The 20202-nt window shown below is 39.7% G+C and overlaps 1 protein-coding gene across 1 annotated transcript; it reads left to right on the top strand.

The window, feature by feature from the left end:
- The first annotated feature begins 6811 nt into the window (after positions 1–6811).
- On the top strand, positions 6812–18963 carry LOC124116321 (hornerin-like). Its single transcript, XM_046477642.2, has 2 exons — positions 6812–7331; positions 18785–18963. The coding sequence occupies exons 1-2, from the start codon at positions 6812–6814 to the stop codon at positions 18961–18963; spliced, it is 699 nt and encodes a 232-aa protein (XP_046333598.2).
- Positions 18964–20202: the final 1239 nt, after the last annotated feature.

Genomic DNA, 20202 nt, shown 5'->3' with positions numbered 1-20202 from the left:
GTCAGAACTGACCCACCAATCCATCAACCCTACCCCACCCCTCAGGTCAAAGGTTACACACACAACCATCTCCGTTCTTATCTATACACATATGTCAGTTGATCTCTTTATGATAAACACTTATCTTGTAGGTAGTCTGACACTTGGCTACTGTCGAGAAGATGGAGAGACAGAGAATATATACTTTCCGCTTCCTTCCCAAGTCATTCCGTGTGTGTAGGAGTCGGTCACCTGGTGTGTGAGACGTAGGTGTACTCCTTCTTACCTGACATGATGAGGACACAATAAATATATCACTTGTTTGTCGAATATTTTTTAAAGGATGGATTTTATTTGATCATACATCAACATGGTGTACATACACTGCTCATATCCGTTTTCTTTAACTGCTACAACTACTGCTGCTACTGCGACATACGATGTATTAGGGAACTACTACAAGGACATATTATACTAATACAACGGCATTTTCTAGAGTTAACGCCAGTACTTTCAACTACTACTGCTGCTACAAATACTGCGACTACTACTACTACTACTACTACTGCTACTACTACTACTACTACTACTACTACTACTACTACTACGACTGCGACTACTACTACTACGACTACTACTGCTACTACTACTACTACTACTACTACTACTACGACTGCGACTACTACTACTACGACTACTACTGCTACTACTACTACTACTATTACTACTACTACTATTACTACTACTACTACTACTGCTGCTGCTGCTGCTACTACTACTACTACTACTACTATTACTACTACTACTACTACTACTGCTACTACTACTATTACTACTACTACTACTACTACTACTACTACTACTACTGCTACTACTACTACTGCTACTACTACTACTACTACTACTATTACTACTACTACTACTACTACTACTACTGCTACTACTACTACTACTACTACTACTACGACTGCGACTACTACTACTACTACTACTGCTACTACTACTACTACTTCTACTATTACTACTACTACTACTACTACTGCTACTACTACTACTACTACTACTGCTACTACTACTACTACTACTACTATTACTACTACTACTACTACTGCTGCTACTACTACTACTACTACTACTGCTACTACTACTACTACTACTGCTACTACTACTACTACTACTACTGCTACTACTACTACTACTGCTACTACTACTACTACTACTACGACTGCGACTACTACTACTACGACGACTACTACGACAACGACGACTACTACTAACACCACTACTACTATATTTTCAAGCGTTAACACTGCTGTTATTGACTACTATTCCGACGGCAACTTTCGACCATATCTTACAACCTCTACTACTACCACTACCACTACCACTGCAACTCCAACACCAGTACCATCGCCACCATCATCAATACTACATATATTGCTGCTGCTACAACGACTACTACTATGACCTCTGCTGCAGATACTATTACTGCTTCTACCACTACATTTAAAAGCATTACAATTACTACATTAACTGCTTTTACTACTGCTGCATTAAAGACTACTACAACGCCACCATCAAGACATATCCTGCCTTTGCTACTAACATCACTACAACACCAACATCTCCACCAACACCATCACTACTACTACAACTACTACTATAACATCTAAATTATAACGCATTATTGACACATGCTGCAGGTTCTGTATCACGTGTCTGTTCTACTCCTCAAAACCCGAAATCTCTGATCTGTGGCAGGAAGGTAACACATGAGGGGGTGAGGGGGTGTGGCACGGTGCAACTGTGGGGTAGCTGACCCCCCGGACAGGTAGACAGGAGCACGGCGATGAAAACACTTGCAGGCAAATGTCGCAATATTAACAATTCTGGAAAAGTCTGTAAGCAAGTAAAATTGATATTGGATAGATATGAGAATATGGCCAATGTCTTTTTGTTGTTTGATTATTGTTGTTGTGAATATCCTACACAGCTAAGCTACTGTATCCACACTATTTCAAAACTCATAGAATACAATATGCATCATGTATATCTAGCTTTCTATAATTATATTTATTCCCAAATGTAGATAGTTTGGGGGCGGTCGGGTAGCCTAGTGGTTAAAGCGTTCGCTCGTCACGCCGAAGACCCGGGTTCGATTCCCGACATGGGTACAATATGTGAAGCCCATTTCTGGTGTCCCCCGCCGTGATATTGCTGGAATATTGCTAAAAGCGGCGTAAAACCATACTCGCTCAACCACTAGATAGTTTGTACCCTACCCTACCCGACCCGACCCGATCCCGACCATTTATTGTATAAATGCTGTAGGTATGATTATAACGAATTACGGTTATTACGAACTAGAATGAGTGGTCCCTTCGAGTTCGTTATAACCGTAGTTTACTGTAGAGATATATATTAAGACGCCAGCAGATCAGAGATTATGCAAACTTTACAATCTAAACAAAATAGAAGGTGAAACCCATGATATGTTACACTGTACAATATATTCTTTTTTAACGTAATAATTTCAGAAGACATGAATGTGTATTCAAATACACAGATGCTGGCCCTTATTTTAAACCCAGGACCAGACCATGTCAAAGCCATAGCAAACAATAGACATACAAGAAGGAACAGACTCCATCGTCACATAGTCGCGCTACCTCTGTAAGTATGTGTGTATATGTCTATAACCTTTTACCAATTTGTAGTAGATATATATTGTAACTCTACTCCGCGTGGATGTTCTTACAATACGTTGTAGATTCTATATTCAAATTAACTCCGTAAAAAATCAGTGTAACTGTTCTAAAGCTAAAACATTTATTGACAGATGGGGTTAAAAGGTGTCTTACATATTTCGCACAATTTAAAAACAGATGACACCAGAAAACATCTCAATTGAAGAAAAGTTCGAATGACCATCTACTATGTCCCCTGCATCGATCCCTATGTTCTAACCTACAACCATCACTTTGAAATTGAGTCACATCCCTAAAAGATCTCATCAATACTTCACCTGCTTCTGCCAAAGGGATTTCCAGTGCCATATACCAAATGTTGATGTTAAGATCATCTGTATCATCTATGAAAACACAAGTTACCAATTTAGAAAATACTATTTGTAACTGCTTGTACGTATGTAAATTAATCATGTTTTTCTATGAATCAATATATAATTTATTATTTCGTCAAATACATATTACATGTAATACATGCTTGTCCCCTGTCACGTGAGGACGTTCTGTACAAAACATAGTCCTGCACCATGACTGTAGAATATATTTATTTTATTAAAAGAAACTATCAAGCCATATATATACAAAAGCAAGTCTAGCCAGCTCGAGCTAGCTCTGTTCAACAGCAATCAGCATCAGGAAAATTATTTGTTTTAATTTCAGAAAGAGTGTTTTATGTATTATAAGATTTCATAGACAATATGTTCATAGACAAAACACTTCTTCGCGAGGTTTTTGATAAAATACTATTTCATCGTTGGTCATAGTTCCGCGTAGGGTGAAACGGTGATTCAACTCAAGGTTTAGTATTTTACAAGTACGTACTAATAGTCTTCCACTAATCCCGTATATCAGTTGGACAGAGCCTCAAGTGAAGTTGTTGTGAGAAGGACGACATACCCCATGTGGGAAGCCAATAAAACGAGGCAACTGATTTGAGATATGGGTTTAAATATAAGCAGGTTGCTAATCAAGTGTCAAAAGCAACGAAAACAAATGCTTAGCTAGCATTTTAATTACCCCAACTTAGAGAAGTATGCCAATAATTAGTAAGTAGTATTCGGCGTTGGATCATCGCAGCGTGAGAAGCTACCGTTCCCATAATTCATAGCGCTGCCTCGTTCTGGGGTGACACGGGTCTGGCGTGTCAGAGTTCACCTTTGAGGTCAGTCGTAAGGACAGTCTGGATCTTCAGGCTTAGGATGACCCAGGCAACAACTAAACGCAAACATTTTGACAGGGTAATATCTGACTTAAAGTTTACGAGAGCGGGTTGTGACAACAAAAATGCCAACCTTTCACCGGGGTGTCAGGCAAATGGTTTGCAGAGGTTTCACCCCCCAACACATGGGCTTATATGCTTTAAACGCGAGAAAAGAATACTTTTAAAAGTTGTTATGTTGTCTGGACATGTATGTCTCGGAGACAAAGACAAAGCGTTATTGGCAATACTACATCTGGTTTTTAACATATTTTTATTTCACTAGTTATCTAATTAGTAATATATTTAGCATAGGATGTTCATAAATACACATGTCACTTTCCTGTTTCCGATACCAGCTGTTACGTCTTAAGATGGAGATGGCGTTAATAAAAATTCACAAGAAACGAAAGAACTATAATGAAAAGATGACGTATCGAATAATGATGATCATCAAGGCTCCATCTTCATTAATAGGAGACAGAGGAGAGAGCAAAGTAGCAGTGTGTTTTAAAAGAATATTCCTATAAATTTTGTCCATGTTGAAGATCTAAACTGCTAGGCAAAAGGAAGTATACACTTGAAAATTGGATTAGACCAAAATGTACCGTTATCAGAACATTACTAGGCTGAAAACAGTCGCCGAAACACTGCATACTTAAGGTCCAACACAACTATGATACCCGTTTCAAATACACCACCCTCGATTAACTAGTCTTGTGTGTTTCAGTTTAGCCACTATCAAACATGGGAGTATCTTGCGAAATGTGCTTGAGAATTTTCTTTACATGTTCCAACCAAAACAAGTAAGAAATAATTTCAATATCCACTGGAATGTTGTTTTAGAATAGATCAAGATCGTTGTTTTACTCAATTTTATTGAATGATCACGTTGAGTACGTGATTTACCATGTCTCCCTGATCCACAGACCCTACAATAGTATTACATCGAAGCTCTGATATTTTTGTATGTACAAAATAGGATCAGAAGCTATGCACACCGACATTAGTTTATTTCAAATAGAATTTACATCACTGGTGGCATTCCATACATTCTCTCTTATGGTATTAAGAAGCATGTAGAGCACAACATTACCAAAAAATATAGTTACGATTGGAAAACCGTAAATGAGGAAAAAACTTTATATTTGAATTATAATATATTTTTACTTTTCGCTTTATTTTTTTGGAAGAATGGAATACAAGCGTTTCATGAAATTGAATTCAGTTTATAAGCACTACAAAACATCTGTTTGTCATTCATTAATCATAATATAACTCCCACCCGTTCATATCATATTCAAAGAATGCGCGCCCGAGAGACACTTTCTAATTCAAATCTGACATAATCTTAACACAAAGGTTTTTTATCATTTATAATTCCAACGTTTTATTTATGTCTCTACATTTCTAAGAACGATATCATCTCACCACAATATCTTTTTTATAATTGATATTTCACACTTGTAATTTATGTACACACATTCATGAACAAAATGGGTAAGAAGACACAAAAAGATTTTCTTATTCAATTATGATAATATCTCAACATTGCTTAGAGAAAAAAAGGCAAATGACATTTCTGAAATTTGGTAGGCCGTAAAGCTTTTAAATTCGCCTTCACGCGATATACCATTTGAAGCACGGCCCATAAACAGTCAAATAGAAAATGAAAAATACTTCACTCCCAGAATGCCGGTTACAGGAAACTATTGGCATAAAACTGTCGTGATAGTATCTTCATTAGTCGCGGAAAACGAGAAAAACGAAAATGTTTGAAAAATAGTTGTTAATAATGCCCGACTACAGGATGGAGAGCTGCATTAACGTACGATAAAAGGGAAGATGCAGATAAAAGCTAAAGACATAACAAATCGCTGTGTGATAAAGACATTCTAGGGACAATATTATCCCACACGAAGTCGGAATAAAGATGTTCTTTCATTTTAACCACAGATTTACCCAATCTTTCATAAGTATGACGACACGGACCACAAAATCCAATAATTAATTTTGTTTGAAGTCCAACAGAAGTCCCATCGGGCGGTTAAGTCCTCACGAATGGGCAGACATACGGCTGTCCATGCCACAAACGCAAGGCCGCGATTGGCGTTTTAGTTTTAGACTGCCTTAAAGTGGCGTGTAAAAGTCGCCAAGCGATGGTAAACATTTGGCCTATTTTCTGTTCATTCGGCTGTGAAAATGGCTCGTCAAATTCCCCGTGTCCTGAGTCCTCCTGGCAGTTATCTCCCTTTGTCGTGGACCTATTTATTTGAATTTTCCACGGTTGCCGTTTGAAGAGAGTCAAGCAGTACCCCTGCTGTGGTTCCTGCGGAGTTAAATTTTCAAACAAGGCGTCAACATCCTTTCTTTGATTCACAGCCGGAAGTGACAATGTGATATGGGTAATATTATCCAGTTTTATTTGGGGTCAGTGAATATGTCATGGTTCCTTCTCTGAACAAGATGTCCTCACTCTTGAAGAAGGTGGCAACATTTTGACTGTGGGTATCAGACATGCACTAGGTGTAGGACACGAGGCATTGAATTCAAGACGTCAACCCAGAGAATAATAAGTCTCGATTATCTACAGAAGTATATGGGCGTAAAAGCAAGACAGTGTAGAAAATTACATGAATTGATCACTGCTATGGTAGTATTGGGCATCATCGCGCATCATGTCGACAAGCAACGTGTCATATTTAGTAATTTCCTCTGAATGTCTGCCATAAACTTTCTGGATCGACTGAACCTGGCCTTTGATGGTGAAACCTTGATTAAAAAACTTAGCTGTAAATAAAATATGTTTTAATGAATAGCAGACGGTTGAACATATGGCATCAGGCATTGAGTATAAGATAGGGCACCGCGTTACCACGCATCCAAGATGGTGGCTCCATCAGCCACAGCACATCAGGCATCAGGCACAGGACATCAGGCATCAGGCACAGGATATCAGACACAGGACATCGGGCATCAGGAACAGGACATCAGGCACAGGGCATCAGGCATCGGGCACAGGACATCGGACATCAGGCACAGGACATCAGGCATCAGGCACAGGACATCAGGTATCAGGCACAGGGCATCAGGCATCGGGCACAGGACATCGGACAAAAGGCACAGGACATCAGGCATCAGGCACAGGACATCGGGCATCAGGAACAGGACATCAGGCATAGGACATCGGGCATCATGCATCAGGCACAGGATATCAGACACAGGACATCGGGCATCAGGCACAGGACATCAGGCTCAGGACATCGGGCATCAGGCACAGGACGTCGGGCATCAAACACAGAACATCAGCCACAGGTCATCAGACATCAGGTACAAGGCATTGCTCATCAGGCACAGGACGTCGGGCATCAAACACAGAACATCAGCCACAGGTCATCAGACATCAGGTACAAGGCATTGCTCATCAGGCACATGACATCGGGTGGGGGCACAGGGAACAATGAATTAAACGAGATGCCGTAATTCTCTGTACAGAGTTGCGCCCCTTATATGTGTCAGGATTTTGGTAGTAGATTCAAATCACCAAAACTCAATACTCGTGGTAACCTGCGTCACCAACGGCTTTCCTGTCACGTTAAACTGACACCGTCAACACCAGCTCACTCACTCACGAAAACGGACAGATGGATTACTCTGTTCCTGTAAGGAAGGATGTAAGGATGAAAGGATAAGCTCCTTATGCCTTATACGACCGCCACTGTCACCGTCTTCTTAGAGTGTCATTTGTACGCAGTTGTCATTGAAACAATCCTCCAGACACTATTAATTATATTCATAAGACTATTGGGATTAGTGTCAGTGTCGTGGATTCTTTACTTTGGGTGATGCTAGCGCTTATGACATTACCTTTCACAAATATACACGTATTCACGAACATGTGATCATGATAATAATGAGGACTTAATTTATCCGAAGTTTTGTAGACAGCCAGTAAGCGAGTTTAGTACCAACCAATTGTTCAAGGTGGGCGTTTTCGGACTTCGCATTCACGACTATTACATACCTGAGTTTTACGGTTTAACAAGGTTTTAATGTACAGTTACGGTGCATTTTCCGAACGGTACCTCTCCCATTGAAAGTGTGGCGTAATGTCATATGCCCATTTTAATGAATCGGGATAACAGATCAATGTTCCTGTGTATATACGCGAGACATGACGTGAGACATGACCCGAGACATGACAACGGTGAAATGTTTTAGAATTGTTATCTGCTCAAAAACGGGATCGGGTGGTCATACTTGGTGACTTGGATGATGTATGTCATCGTATCCCATTTGCGTAGATGGATGCTCATGATTTCAGTCACATGGTTGTCTGGTCCAGACACAATTATTTACAGACCGACATCATAATAGCTGGAATAGTGCGGCGTTAAACAACAAACAAACAAATTACGTTAACGACAATCAAAGATCGTTACAAATATTACACCTTCCTGCAACAAATGTTCCAAATTCACATCTTGCTTTTACGCTTGAAGGTGTTGATATCAAGTTGACATTTGGCAGTCCAGAATTAAATGTCAATGACAAATTTCAGCAGATATACAGTTACTTGTTGGTGGTAGGTATTAACAAAGACCTGAGATTTATTTACAATTGATGAGATTGTTCTCGCTGATATAGACATCCTACTTGACACATGCCAGTGAAATCTACATATGTACATTGCAATGTCGCTGGTTTCATTACTCGGAATGTTTTTCTTAATAGGTCAAAAAAGAAAATTGGATAAATAACACAGAACAGTGTTATTTGTAGACGCTCGCGCCACCAAGGGGTTAGGTAATTGCCTGCCACGAATGCAGCTGTTGTTCTTGAAAAAGTGATGTTTATTTCATGCATGCTATATATCACAGTGTAGGTGACATGTTATCAACGTAACACTAGCATAGTGTGATCCATATCACTCAATCATTGCCAAATAAACAGTGCATCTCACGTGCCGGATTGTATGATGTCTATTTCAAACTAGACTACTGTCTCACGAGCGTGAAGCGCAACGGACGATAGCCATAAAACCAGTGTTTACTGTTTTCTGACTCTTGCATTCTTTTTTCTTGAATGCCACGGAATAATTTACGAAGAAATTCCAGAAACATGCAGAAGTTGAAAATGAATCTTTTCGTGTTTTTTTTTAATATTGCCCTCCAAAAGCTACGCTTTATGGGAATTTCAACATAGTTGTTCTGTTAACATCTAGATTATAACTTTCAAAAATGTAATTTGATTTTATTCAGTGTCTGGTTATATATTCACAACAACTACTTGTAGCAACTAAATCTCCCGGCAACAGAAAGTATTCACCCATGTTTGCTTGTGGCTAAAAAACAAACAGACCCGTGAAGATCCGGGATAGAATAGGTCTTCAGAAATCCATGCTTGCCGTAAAAGGCGACTATGCTTGTCGTAAGATATTCCAGCTATATGACGGCGGTCTGTACATAATCGAGTCTGGACCAGACAATCCAGTGATTGACATCATGAACATCGATCCACACAATTTGGATACGGTGACATGCATCAACCAAGTCAGCGAGCCTGACCACCCGATCCGGTTAGTCGCCTTTTATGACAAGCATAGTCGCCTTTACGGCAAGCATGGGTTTCTGAAGACCTGTTCTTAACCGGATCTTCACGGGTGGTCAACTAATATCACTACACGTACGTCCAGTCCGATCATTATTTCTGAATAATGAGATTGTCCACCACGAAACATCATTCACTCACGCAATACTATATTTTAGAAGATCAACATCCATATGGACGTGACATCAGCTCTGCAAATAAAGCGACACAAGCCTTTCTGTAATCATAAAATATATAGATATAATTGAAGCGACAAAGCTATTACCATAATTAGAAGAAATCTCGACTAAAATCATATTCCGACTATATCATGAGCATGTGTTGACGAATTACTACCAAACAGTGTTGCGTCCAGGTATTGGCGAAAAAGTGAACGTTTCCTGTCCCACCAGTGGAACCTGTCACAAACACATGCAAAGGCAAGGCAATTTCTCATCTGAAAAAAACCCAGACGGGAACATATGGTACAAGTCAAAACAGGGAATTGCATCTGACATCATTTGTGTCACTGATGCGTCAAAAATGGAAATGTCGTCCACATGGCTACCCTAAAACTTTTTCAAAGCTTTACTGAGGTTTTCAATGTTGTAACCCAGATGAAACACTTTTTGAGCATGATAGGAAAATGTACAAGGTTATGGATAACAACTTCTGGTTTATTAGATATAGCGACATTCCGATGTAGATTCTTACACCATTATCAAGCTTGATACTACTGCTACTGCTACGGGTGTTATCAAGATATGCTATATGCAATACAACAGAGGTTGTTATCCATAATCTTATACAGTTTTGAGCAAGAGTCGTATGACTCTTTTTAAAATCTTCGTGGAAAGAGCACGTTTGATTGTACTTTAAAAGTGGTGAAAGGTCAGAGCTGCTGGAATATTGCTCGATATAAAGAGAAAGTTAACTCTAAGAACGCTGAAGTCGAAGACCAGAAACTTTAGAAAACTTTGTTTTTCAACATAGCGGAGCCGATCGACCTGAAGCTTTACCATGTTACCACCGGCAGAAAAGAACCCCATCTCTTTAAAGAGATATAAAAGAAATGTATCTATTATTTTGCCGGATATGTTTTTGGCGACAAACAACAATAAAGCTAACAGAATCCATACGTGAAACGTATTCAGTAGCCCTGACAAGGACCTTGAGAACCACGTGGACATATGTCATATGATCACTGTATAGAAATCGACAAGCATGAGTGTGTCAAAACGTCAATCATCTTGTCGCGTAGGCATCGGCTCATGTTTCTCACCTATCAATACCATGTATTGTGGATTTCCTGATTTGTCACTCCTTGTCCATTTCACAACACTGAAATTGACAAGTGAAAGACTACATCTGTTCCGGGAATAAAAGACGTGTTAGTGGACGTCGGAGCTTGAATGACCACTTGTAGAAATACCTGCAAAACGGCGTTCTAATCTGTTGACTTGGGTCCCCTTTGTAGCTCACCTGAACGGGATAAGATGGGACCTGTCACCTGGCTTTTTACCTGTGATTTGGGGCGTTCAGAAAGTCATTAATCACTGGAGAGACACTGTTAGTAATTACCTAGCCTGCCCTGTCATCTTGAGAAACACTGAGTTAATGTTTGGGAATTATACTCATTCCGGGCCTTTTTGTATTGCCAACAAGCCCCAATCAGGTTATAACGCATTGTTTAAGTGATGGTTGTTTCGTTCTCATGGTATCGATTAGAGCGCTGTTAAATGCCACTTCTTGTTCCACCATTAGGGAAGTGCCATGTATTTCAATGCTATTGAAATGGACTGATTGAATTATCGTTAAGGTGTTTTGTAATTTTAAGGAGATGTTTTAAACACAAGTGAATGCATGATTGAACTCTAAGGATAGATGTAAAGAAAGGTCCTTGAGCTGACTCGCATCACGCGAAGCATTTTTATTTAATTGAATGGTGGTTAATTATGATGGAATACTTGTCGGGGTGTGAGTGCAGTTGTGTGGGTGTATGTGCTGGTGTACGCGGGGGTGTACGCGTAGTGTATTTGTATGTGCGGGTTTACGCGTAGTGTATTTGTATGTGCTGGTGTACGCGGGGTGTATATTATGCGCTGGTGTACCCAGGGTGTATTGGTATGTGTAGGTGTACGCGGGGTGTATATTATGCGCTGGTGTACCCAGGGTGTATTTGTATGTGCAGGTGTACGCGGGGTGTATATTATGCGCTGGTGTACCCAGGGTGTATTGGTATGTGCAGGTGTACCCAGGGTGTATTTGTATGTGCTGGTGTACGCGGGGAGTATATTATGCGCTGGTGTACCTAGGGTGCATTTGTATGTTCTGGTGTACGCGGGGTGTATATTATGCGCTGGTGTACGCGGGGTGTATTTGTATGGACGGATGCACCGGGGTGTATTTGTATGCGCTGGTGTACCCAGGTTGTATTGGTATGTGCTGATGTACGCTGGATGTATATTATGCGCTGGTGTACGCGGTGTGTATTTGTATGTGCGGATGTACCGGGGTGTATTTGTATCCGCTGGTGTACCCAGGTTGTATTGGTATGTGCTGGTGTACGCGGGGTGTATATTATGCGCAGGTGTTCGCGGGCTGTATATTATGCGCTGGTGTACGCGGGGTGTATTTGTATGTGCTGGTGTACGCGGGGTGTATATTAAGCGCAGGTGTTCGCGGGGTGTATATTATGCGCTGGTGTACGCGGGGTGTATTTGTATGTGCTGGTGTACGCGGGGTGTATTTGTATGTGCTGGTGTACGCGGGGTGTATTTGTATGTGCTGGTGTACGCGGGGTGTATTTGTATGTGCTGGTGTACGCGGGGTGTATTTGTTTGTGCTGGTGTACGCGGGGTGTATTTGTATGTGCGGGTGTACGCGGGGTGTATTTGTATGTGCGGGTGTACGCGGGGTGTATATTGTATGTGCGGGTGTACGCGGGGTGTATATTGTATGTGCGGGTGTACGCGGGGTGTATATTGTATGTGCGGGTGTACGCGGGGTGTATATTGTATGTGCGGGTGTACGCGGGGTGTATTTGTATGTGCGGGTGTACGCGGGGTGTATATTGTATGTGCGGGTGTACGCGGGGTGTATATTGTATGTGCGGGTGTACGCGGGGTGTATATTGTATGTGCGGGTGTACGCGGGGTGTATATTGTATGTGCGGGTGTACGCGGGGTGTATATTGTATGTGCGGGTGTACGCGGGGTGTATATTGTATTTGCGGGTGTACGCGGGGTGTATATTGTATGTGCGGGTGTACGCGGGGTGTATATTGTATGTGCGGGTGTACGCGGGGTGTATATTGTATGTGCGGGTGTACGTCCGGGAGCATGCATGTACAGCGGCAGATGTCCATGCATGAACATCGTAAATATAAATAAACAATACACAAATAAACAAAACAATAAAATAAAGACGTCAACATTATACATAATGTCTGTCGGTTACCACGTTTACAATTTCAGACAATAATGTACCACATTAAATATCAAACAAAGATATATTTGTATGTATGTATATATCTTATAATTTGTTCCTTTTACTTCTTCTGTACACGCGTAAATTGTATCAAATCCCATTCACTTTTTGTCAATAAAATATGTTTAAATCAATATTCTCTAAACTTTACATGTATGTTTGTGTAAACTTATTGTGTGTATGTCTACTATTTCGCCTTTGCTATTGAATGTTTTTTGCAAGAAATATGTCTTATCTAATGACGAAAACATTAGCCAAAACGTCTAAATAAATAAGCCACATTCTACGCAGGCAATGCACAACATTAAAATCTACAGTGACAATAAAAGAACATGACAGAAACATGCTACCCTGACATACACTAGAACAGACGAACGCTCCCATGTCTGCGAACGGTTAACTCCACGACGCTGATAGCGAATAGATTACCCAATGAAGATGTTACGAGTGCACTTAAACTTAAGATGATAAGGAAAATATCCTTGGGCAGGGTTCGCGTCTACGGATGGGTGGTTTTGTTCCTTTGACGTAAAGACATGCAAGTTTATAGCGGCCACGGACCACCGACAAATTGGTGGTTAAAAGCGGCATTGGGATGAGGAAACCTGCCTGCCCCGTCTACTCAAGTAGAGAGCGGTGTTATCTTGGACAAGTCAACGAACTAGCAGAGAGAACGCGACAACAGCGGAAGTTGAATTTATGATTTTTCACTCGAATTCCCATGCCCGTGAGAGCTTGTGTTAGACTGACGTACAGTCCACGGAATAAAGTGGATAAAGAACCTTCAGGTGTTAAGGAATCCTCATGTCGCTAATGCCCGATTGAGCTGAGAGGGGGATAGGGCTGAATGTCTTTATAAATCACGTGTCCTGGGCTTTGTGAGAGAGACAGGGGCTTGTGTTACGTGTGTGTACTTTCGTATGTGTGTATGTATGTATGTATGTATGTATGTATGTATGTGTGTGTGTGTGTGTGTGTGTGTGTGTGTGTGTGTGTGTGTGTGTGTGTGTGTGTGTGTGTGTGTGTGCATTTTTGTATGTATGCATGTGCACTTTTGTAAGTATGCATGTGCACTTTGTGTGTTTGCATGTTGAATTTTGTATGTATGTATGTGCACTTTTATATGCATGTATGTGCACTTCTATATGTATGTGCATTTTGTACGTATGTATGTTCAATTTTGTATGTACGTATGCCATTTGTAACCTCATTAGATTTGGCTTCTTGTATTTATCGATGAACAATGACAGTGCATGTTTGTGTCCATCTTATATCAAGACTAAGCAGGATGTTATGATGATCTCAAAACTTGTAGTTGACAAAGTACATTTGCAGTAGTAGTAGTAGTAGTAGTAGCAGCAGCAGCAGCAGTAGTTGTTGTCGTAGTAGTAGTAGTAGTAGTAGTAGTAGTGGAAGAAGTAGCAGTTCAGCGGTATTTGTACAATAAATAGTAGTAGTAGTATTTTTTAATTAGTAGTTATAGTAGTAGTAGTAGTAGTAGTAGTAGTAGTAGTAGTAGTAGTAGTAGTAGTAAAACGGCACCACCTGACTTGAGTCAAGTTCTCAACTCGTACTGTGATTCCATCTCGGGTATATCACACTTGATCAGGAGTCGACTGACGTCAGCACACGTGACCTGCAAACTCTGTACCCCTAACAACTGACTGCCTCTACACAAAATATACATCAAAATAACTTTTTGCATAGACAAAAATACAAACACAAGTCCCCGATGAGCCAATACCGAAGCGTGTGGCGCGGTGTAATGGTCCTGCCTGGGTATTTAAGATCAACTTCCATAGCTTCAAATTATCTCGACTCGTCTTAGACAGGCGCCGATCTTTCAAATGTCGAACTGGAAACTCTCGAGTGCCTGTGCGGTTACTGCAGGGTACACATTAAATTTCATGTCAGAACGACAGCGAATACTATAACCCTTGACGTAGACCAATAACCTTGGTAATTTCTTCAACTAATGGGACGATAACATCATAGGTACTCACAGCAGCGCGTGAAGCTTAAGTGCATCAGTTAGCCTACAGGGACTCCTAGAATACCTGTGTGAGGAATTTTCTTTAGCAGACGATATTTGCGTTACAGACCATCCGTTTGGAATAATGAATGAAGTAGTAAGTAGTCGTAATATTTCCGCGAATTTTTAAATACTCCTTCGTCGAAATGAATTTAATTCAACGGCAATTTTGAACTAAAGAAAGCAACGAGTCGTCTAGAAGCAAACCGGAAGTGATGTCATAGCCGTGTTATTTCACACGTCGCTTGCAGTGGATTCGGTAGATCAGGCGGTCAAGTCAATGCAGATACTTGTCTTGTATCTGGGTTCGGGGCGGTCGGGTAGCCTAGTGGTTAAAGCGCTCGCTCGTCACACCGAAGATCCGGGTTCGAATCCCGACATGGGTACAATGTGTGAAGCCACTTTCTGGTGTCCCCCACCGTGATATAGCTGGAATATTGCTAAAAGCGGCGTAAAACCAAACTCACTCACTCACTCACTGTATCTGGGCTCAGGTTCAAAGCAGAGTACGCTGTACGATTCCGATTACATAATACGTATATGTTTATGAATCACTATCACATATTGATGATACAGTTGGTCGCGAAAAGGTGAGCGTATCCTGTAACCAGTGGCATCCGTTACAAACACATGCAAAGGCAAGTCAATGGTTCACCTAAAAACACGGGGATATATGGTACGAATCGAAAAAGAAAATTGCATCAGGCATCATTATTGTCACTGGTGTGTCAAATTTAAAATGTTTCCTCCCTTCCCAGATTTCACAAGACATCCATGGTGAAAACTGATTGATGTTTCAGCTATAGATAGACATATCGTTATGCACACGCACATGACAGAAGTTCAATGATATATGTCATTACACTGGCATCCCTGGCATTGAATGTGTGTAAAACTTAAATTTACCCATTCGTTGAATTTCAGTAATATTACAACGTACTTTGGTTTTAGAGACAAGGGTAATATTTGAGTGCACCTTGAATCTTCGTGGGTGGTCGCAGCTATTATTGTACGCCATCCGTAAGTGTCCGCAGTGCAAGCACTTCTACTCCGTATACTCTCATGAACAACGTCACCGACATGATAATTGTGTTAAAACATTGAAATAGTTCCAAGTAGATCACTTAAACATTTATTAACAGGACGAAAACTTACGTATATTCGACGATTCTCGCTTCCATGATATTATAAACACAAATCGAAATAACCCTCTTCAGCATTTAGGAAAGACGCAAGCTGATGAGAACTGGAAGAGGTTTTTACACTCGAAAGCAAGTTCTAATGAAGCTGAGAGTTTAAATTTCAGTAATTACTCCAACAGGAACTACACATGACTTAAGTTCAGCGCTTTACGGTCGTTGAGAAAGCCATCCGTTTAATTTTCTGTCAAAATTTCAGTGAAGATTAGCTGTATGTTGCAAATTACCTTTGCATGCAAGTCGAGCGTAAACGCTGTAATATTTAATAACGACATGATATTAATATCGCTCTGCTAATGTTAATATGATGTCGACTTGACTATTAAGATGTTAGTGTTCGTCTTTGGTAAACCTATATTGCTGATATAATCGTGTTAAATGCAGGAAGTCGGCGAACATGTGTAGAAGTGCTCATCAGGCCCGGCAATAAGCGGTTTAATTGAGCCGACACCTAATTTGTGAACTGACGATTTTTGCTTGAGATTAGAACTTGTTCAAATACATTGCCAAAAGTTGTGAACTTTTAACGTAATTACTTATTTCGACGTAAGATCAACCGATATCGTATTGTGGGAATTGCGGATGCGTGAGTACTGCGCCTTCGGAGCAATGGTTAGGAACAAATACATTCAAGTTAACTTCATACCGTGATCAGTCGTGACAGGGTAAAATGAATGGCATATACTCTCATGCGTGATCATTAAAATATAAAACTTTTAAACGTTTAGCTTAATTTCGTTCAGTAACCGCATGGAAATGCTCTGAAATGGTTTTACCCAGTATTAAAAACATTGTTGTACAAACGTAGACATTTATTCCGGTAAAAATAACGGTATATATATTTGCAAAAAGATTTTCGTACAAATATTAATGGAATAAAACCATGTTTTAATCATTTGGGAATATTCGAAAATATATTTATAATGTCGTGGTGTTTTTTGCAAGAAGGAGGGTGTGGGGTAGCCTAGTGGTTAAATCGTTCGTTCTTCACGCCGAAAACCCGGGTTCGATTCCACATGGGCGCAGTGCGTGAAGCCCATTTCTGGTGTCCCACGCCGTGATATTGTTGGAGTATTGCTAAAAGCGTCGTAAAACTATACTCACTCACTCTTGCAAGAAGAATCAGAACAATAATTTCTTTCACTACAAAGTGGAGTTTACTGGAGAAAACCAGAAGCAAGACGACTGATTCAAAGTAATCGTTATTTCATATAATTCTTACAACGTACATTGTTTTATCAACTTTTGTCACGTTAAATTTGGTACAATTTACTCATGGCATAATTAGATGACAGATTTGTAACGATAACTATGTACACAATGCCATGTATCCTTTGATCGAAATGAAAAAGTCCATTAAATTAAATGCGTAAAACAAAGTTCCCGGTCTAATACGGTGTTATTGTAGTGATAAATCAATGTAATCTTTATCCTGAATATAATACGAAAGAGCCTTTCCGTTAAATGGTAGTTTGCTGTTTTTATAACAGTAAATATATAACATTTTAATGACATGTTTTATTCCAGGTGCACGCACGGGATGGTATTTGTGTATATTTTAACAAATTACGATTAAATGTGTGACTAAAATATTTTCATGTTGATATGTATATATTTTTATGTATATAATTAAGTAAAAACCGAATATTTTCATTCTTTTGAAGTGATGCCGCACACTAACCGACCACGCATTACACTCGTTAGAGAACAAAATAATTCGACTGAAGTGCGATAGCTTGTTGTTTTTTTTAACACTTAAATGATTGGTGGTAACTTTACCAGCTATAATCTTGACACGAAGTCACTGTAAAAGCAGATAGGCCCGAAAGAGGTGAATATAATAAGGGAACTGTTTACAGATAATAATGATAATATTTAGATTTCATGATTAAAGCAGGGACAGAAATCGCCTACGAGGGAAAACACTGTTTTTCTAGTTCGCTTTGGTGGTATGTTGTATTTTCAGAGAAGTTTAATATGTTTTAGATATAGGGAACAAACACATACACGTTCATTTGTCTTAATTAAAATGCACTTAGCTGACGTGCGTCTACTTCGAAAAATGGGAGTCTGCATTTTACATTTAAATTAACCCCAAATTAACTCCAATTCAGAGAAAAGGTTTGCTTCGAAATAACAGAGCAGCTGTCTTTATAAAAAAAGGTTGGAAATTATTGAGATAAGTTTTCAAGATAAACGCTTTAAGACATTTTTTTCTAATCTTTTGTACAACAAAGGAAACTTTAAAAATGCATAAAGCCTCCGAAAAAGAAATATTGGTCCTTGAAATAAGATGTCTTTGCTGTGGGGGAAATGGAACTTAATAGAAAAACTCAACAATCTTCAAAGTCATAAAAAGAGATTTTATTGCCAAAAAACGCAACAATAACATTGACATCGAAAACAAACATTAGGAATATACACGTGCTAAATTACCGTAGCACGTGACCCCAAGCAAGAGCCTCGTTTTCGTCAGCTGTCTTCCTGTGAAAGATTCGTTGGCGCTACCAAAAAACACCATGTTTCGTATACCACTTTTTTCAAATTTCAGATGAGGAATTTGATAACGCCGTTGAGAGGAACTTCTCAACCATGTGCGGCCGTTTCGAAGAAGATGTCAGTTTCACCTTGTCGCTGTCAATCAAATGCCTGCTGATGCGAAACAGCGCGGGAACTTTACCGAAATCGGAACCATTCAGGAATTGGCATTTTGGGTCGCTTGAAACGTGAATGAGACGTGTAACTCAACGCCAGATATTGCCTCCAGGAAATTAGTCAAATGGGAATATCGGGGGAGCAATCAAAACTTACATAATTAGTGTAAAGGCGACCCGCTAAGCGGAAGCCAAGGTTGAAAAAAGCACAGCGGAATGCTAAAACGAAATGAGCCATGTTTAATTATTTTCAGATTATGTTGTCACAGGACTCATAGCCAGTAATCCTCAGTTTTTTAACTAAAAGAGAAAATACAGCAGAATTTTAAGGATATAAATACCTATAGTTTCTATATCGAATTATTGTCATGTTACTGAATAGTGAGTTTGTGAATCTACCGTTCGTGAGTCTTACCTTTCGTGGGTTGACAAATCAACGAACACTTTTATAAAAAAGAAGCTTTTAATTATTTCTTGTCATTCTCGCGATGAAGTATAAAAACAAATATAATGACAACTGACGTGTTTATCCATGTTGTTACTTCCTACTCATATCTCTGTATACTTCTACGTAATATCCAGTTAACCTTCTATATACGTCTTCGTACTATCCAGTTAACCTTGTCTATACATATACGTACATATCCATTTAACCTTCTGTATACATCTACGTACATATCCAGTAAGCCTTCTGTATACTTCTACGTAATATCAAGTTAACCTTCTGTAGACCTCTCCGTAATATCCAGTTAACCTTCTCTGCATATATACATACATAGCCAGTTATCCTTCTACATATTTCTTCTTGCATATCCAGTAAGCCTTCTGTATACTTCTACGTGACATTCAGTTAACCTTCTACTCTACCATCATATCCAGTTAACCTTCTACATACATCTACCAACATATCCAGTTAGCCTTCTACATACATCTACCAACATATCCAGTTAACCTTCTACATACATCTACCAACATATCCGGTTAGCCTTCTACATACATCTACCAACATATCCAGTTAACCTTCTACATACATCTACCAACATATCCAGTCAACCTTCTACATACATCTACCAACATTCCCAGTTAGCCTTCTACATACATCTACCAACATATCCAGTCAACCTTCTACATACATCTACCAACATATCCAGTTAGCCTTCTACATACATCTACCAACATATCCTGTCAACCTTCTACATACATCTACCAACATATCCAGTTAGCCTTCTACATACATCTACCAACATTTCCAGTTAACCTTCTACATACATCTACCAACATATCCAGTTAACCTTCTACATACATCTACCAACAT

The sequence above is a fragment of the Haliotis rufescens genome, unplaced genomic scaffold (genome assembly GCF_023055435.1).
Source record: "Haliotis rufescens isolate VD_foot unplaced genomic scaffold, xgHalRufe1.0.p SCAF_17, whole genome shotgun sequence".
Classification (NCBI taxonomy): Eukaryota; Metazoa; Mollusca; class Gastropoda; order Lepetellida; family Haliotidae; genus Haliotis; species Haliotis rufescens.
The sequence above is the reverse complement of the archived record's forward strand: the minus strand, read 5'-3'. Positions and strand labels throughout refer to the sequence as shown.

Bases quoted from the DNA above. Each gene is read 5' to 3' on its own strand.
- LOC124116321 (XM_046477642.2), top strand. From the start codon at position 6,812: ATGGTGGCTCCATCAGCCACAGCACATCAGGCATCAGGCACAGGACAT. The intron at 7,332-18,784 runs GTACAAGGCATT...TTCAAATTTCAG, and splicing joins CACAGGTCATCAGACATCAG to ATGAGGAATTTGATAACGCC.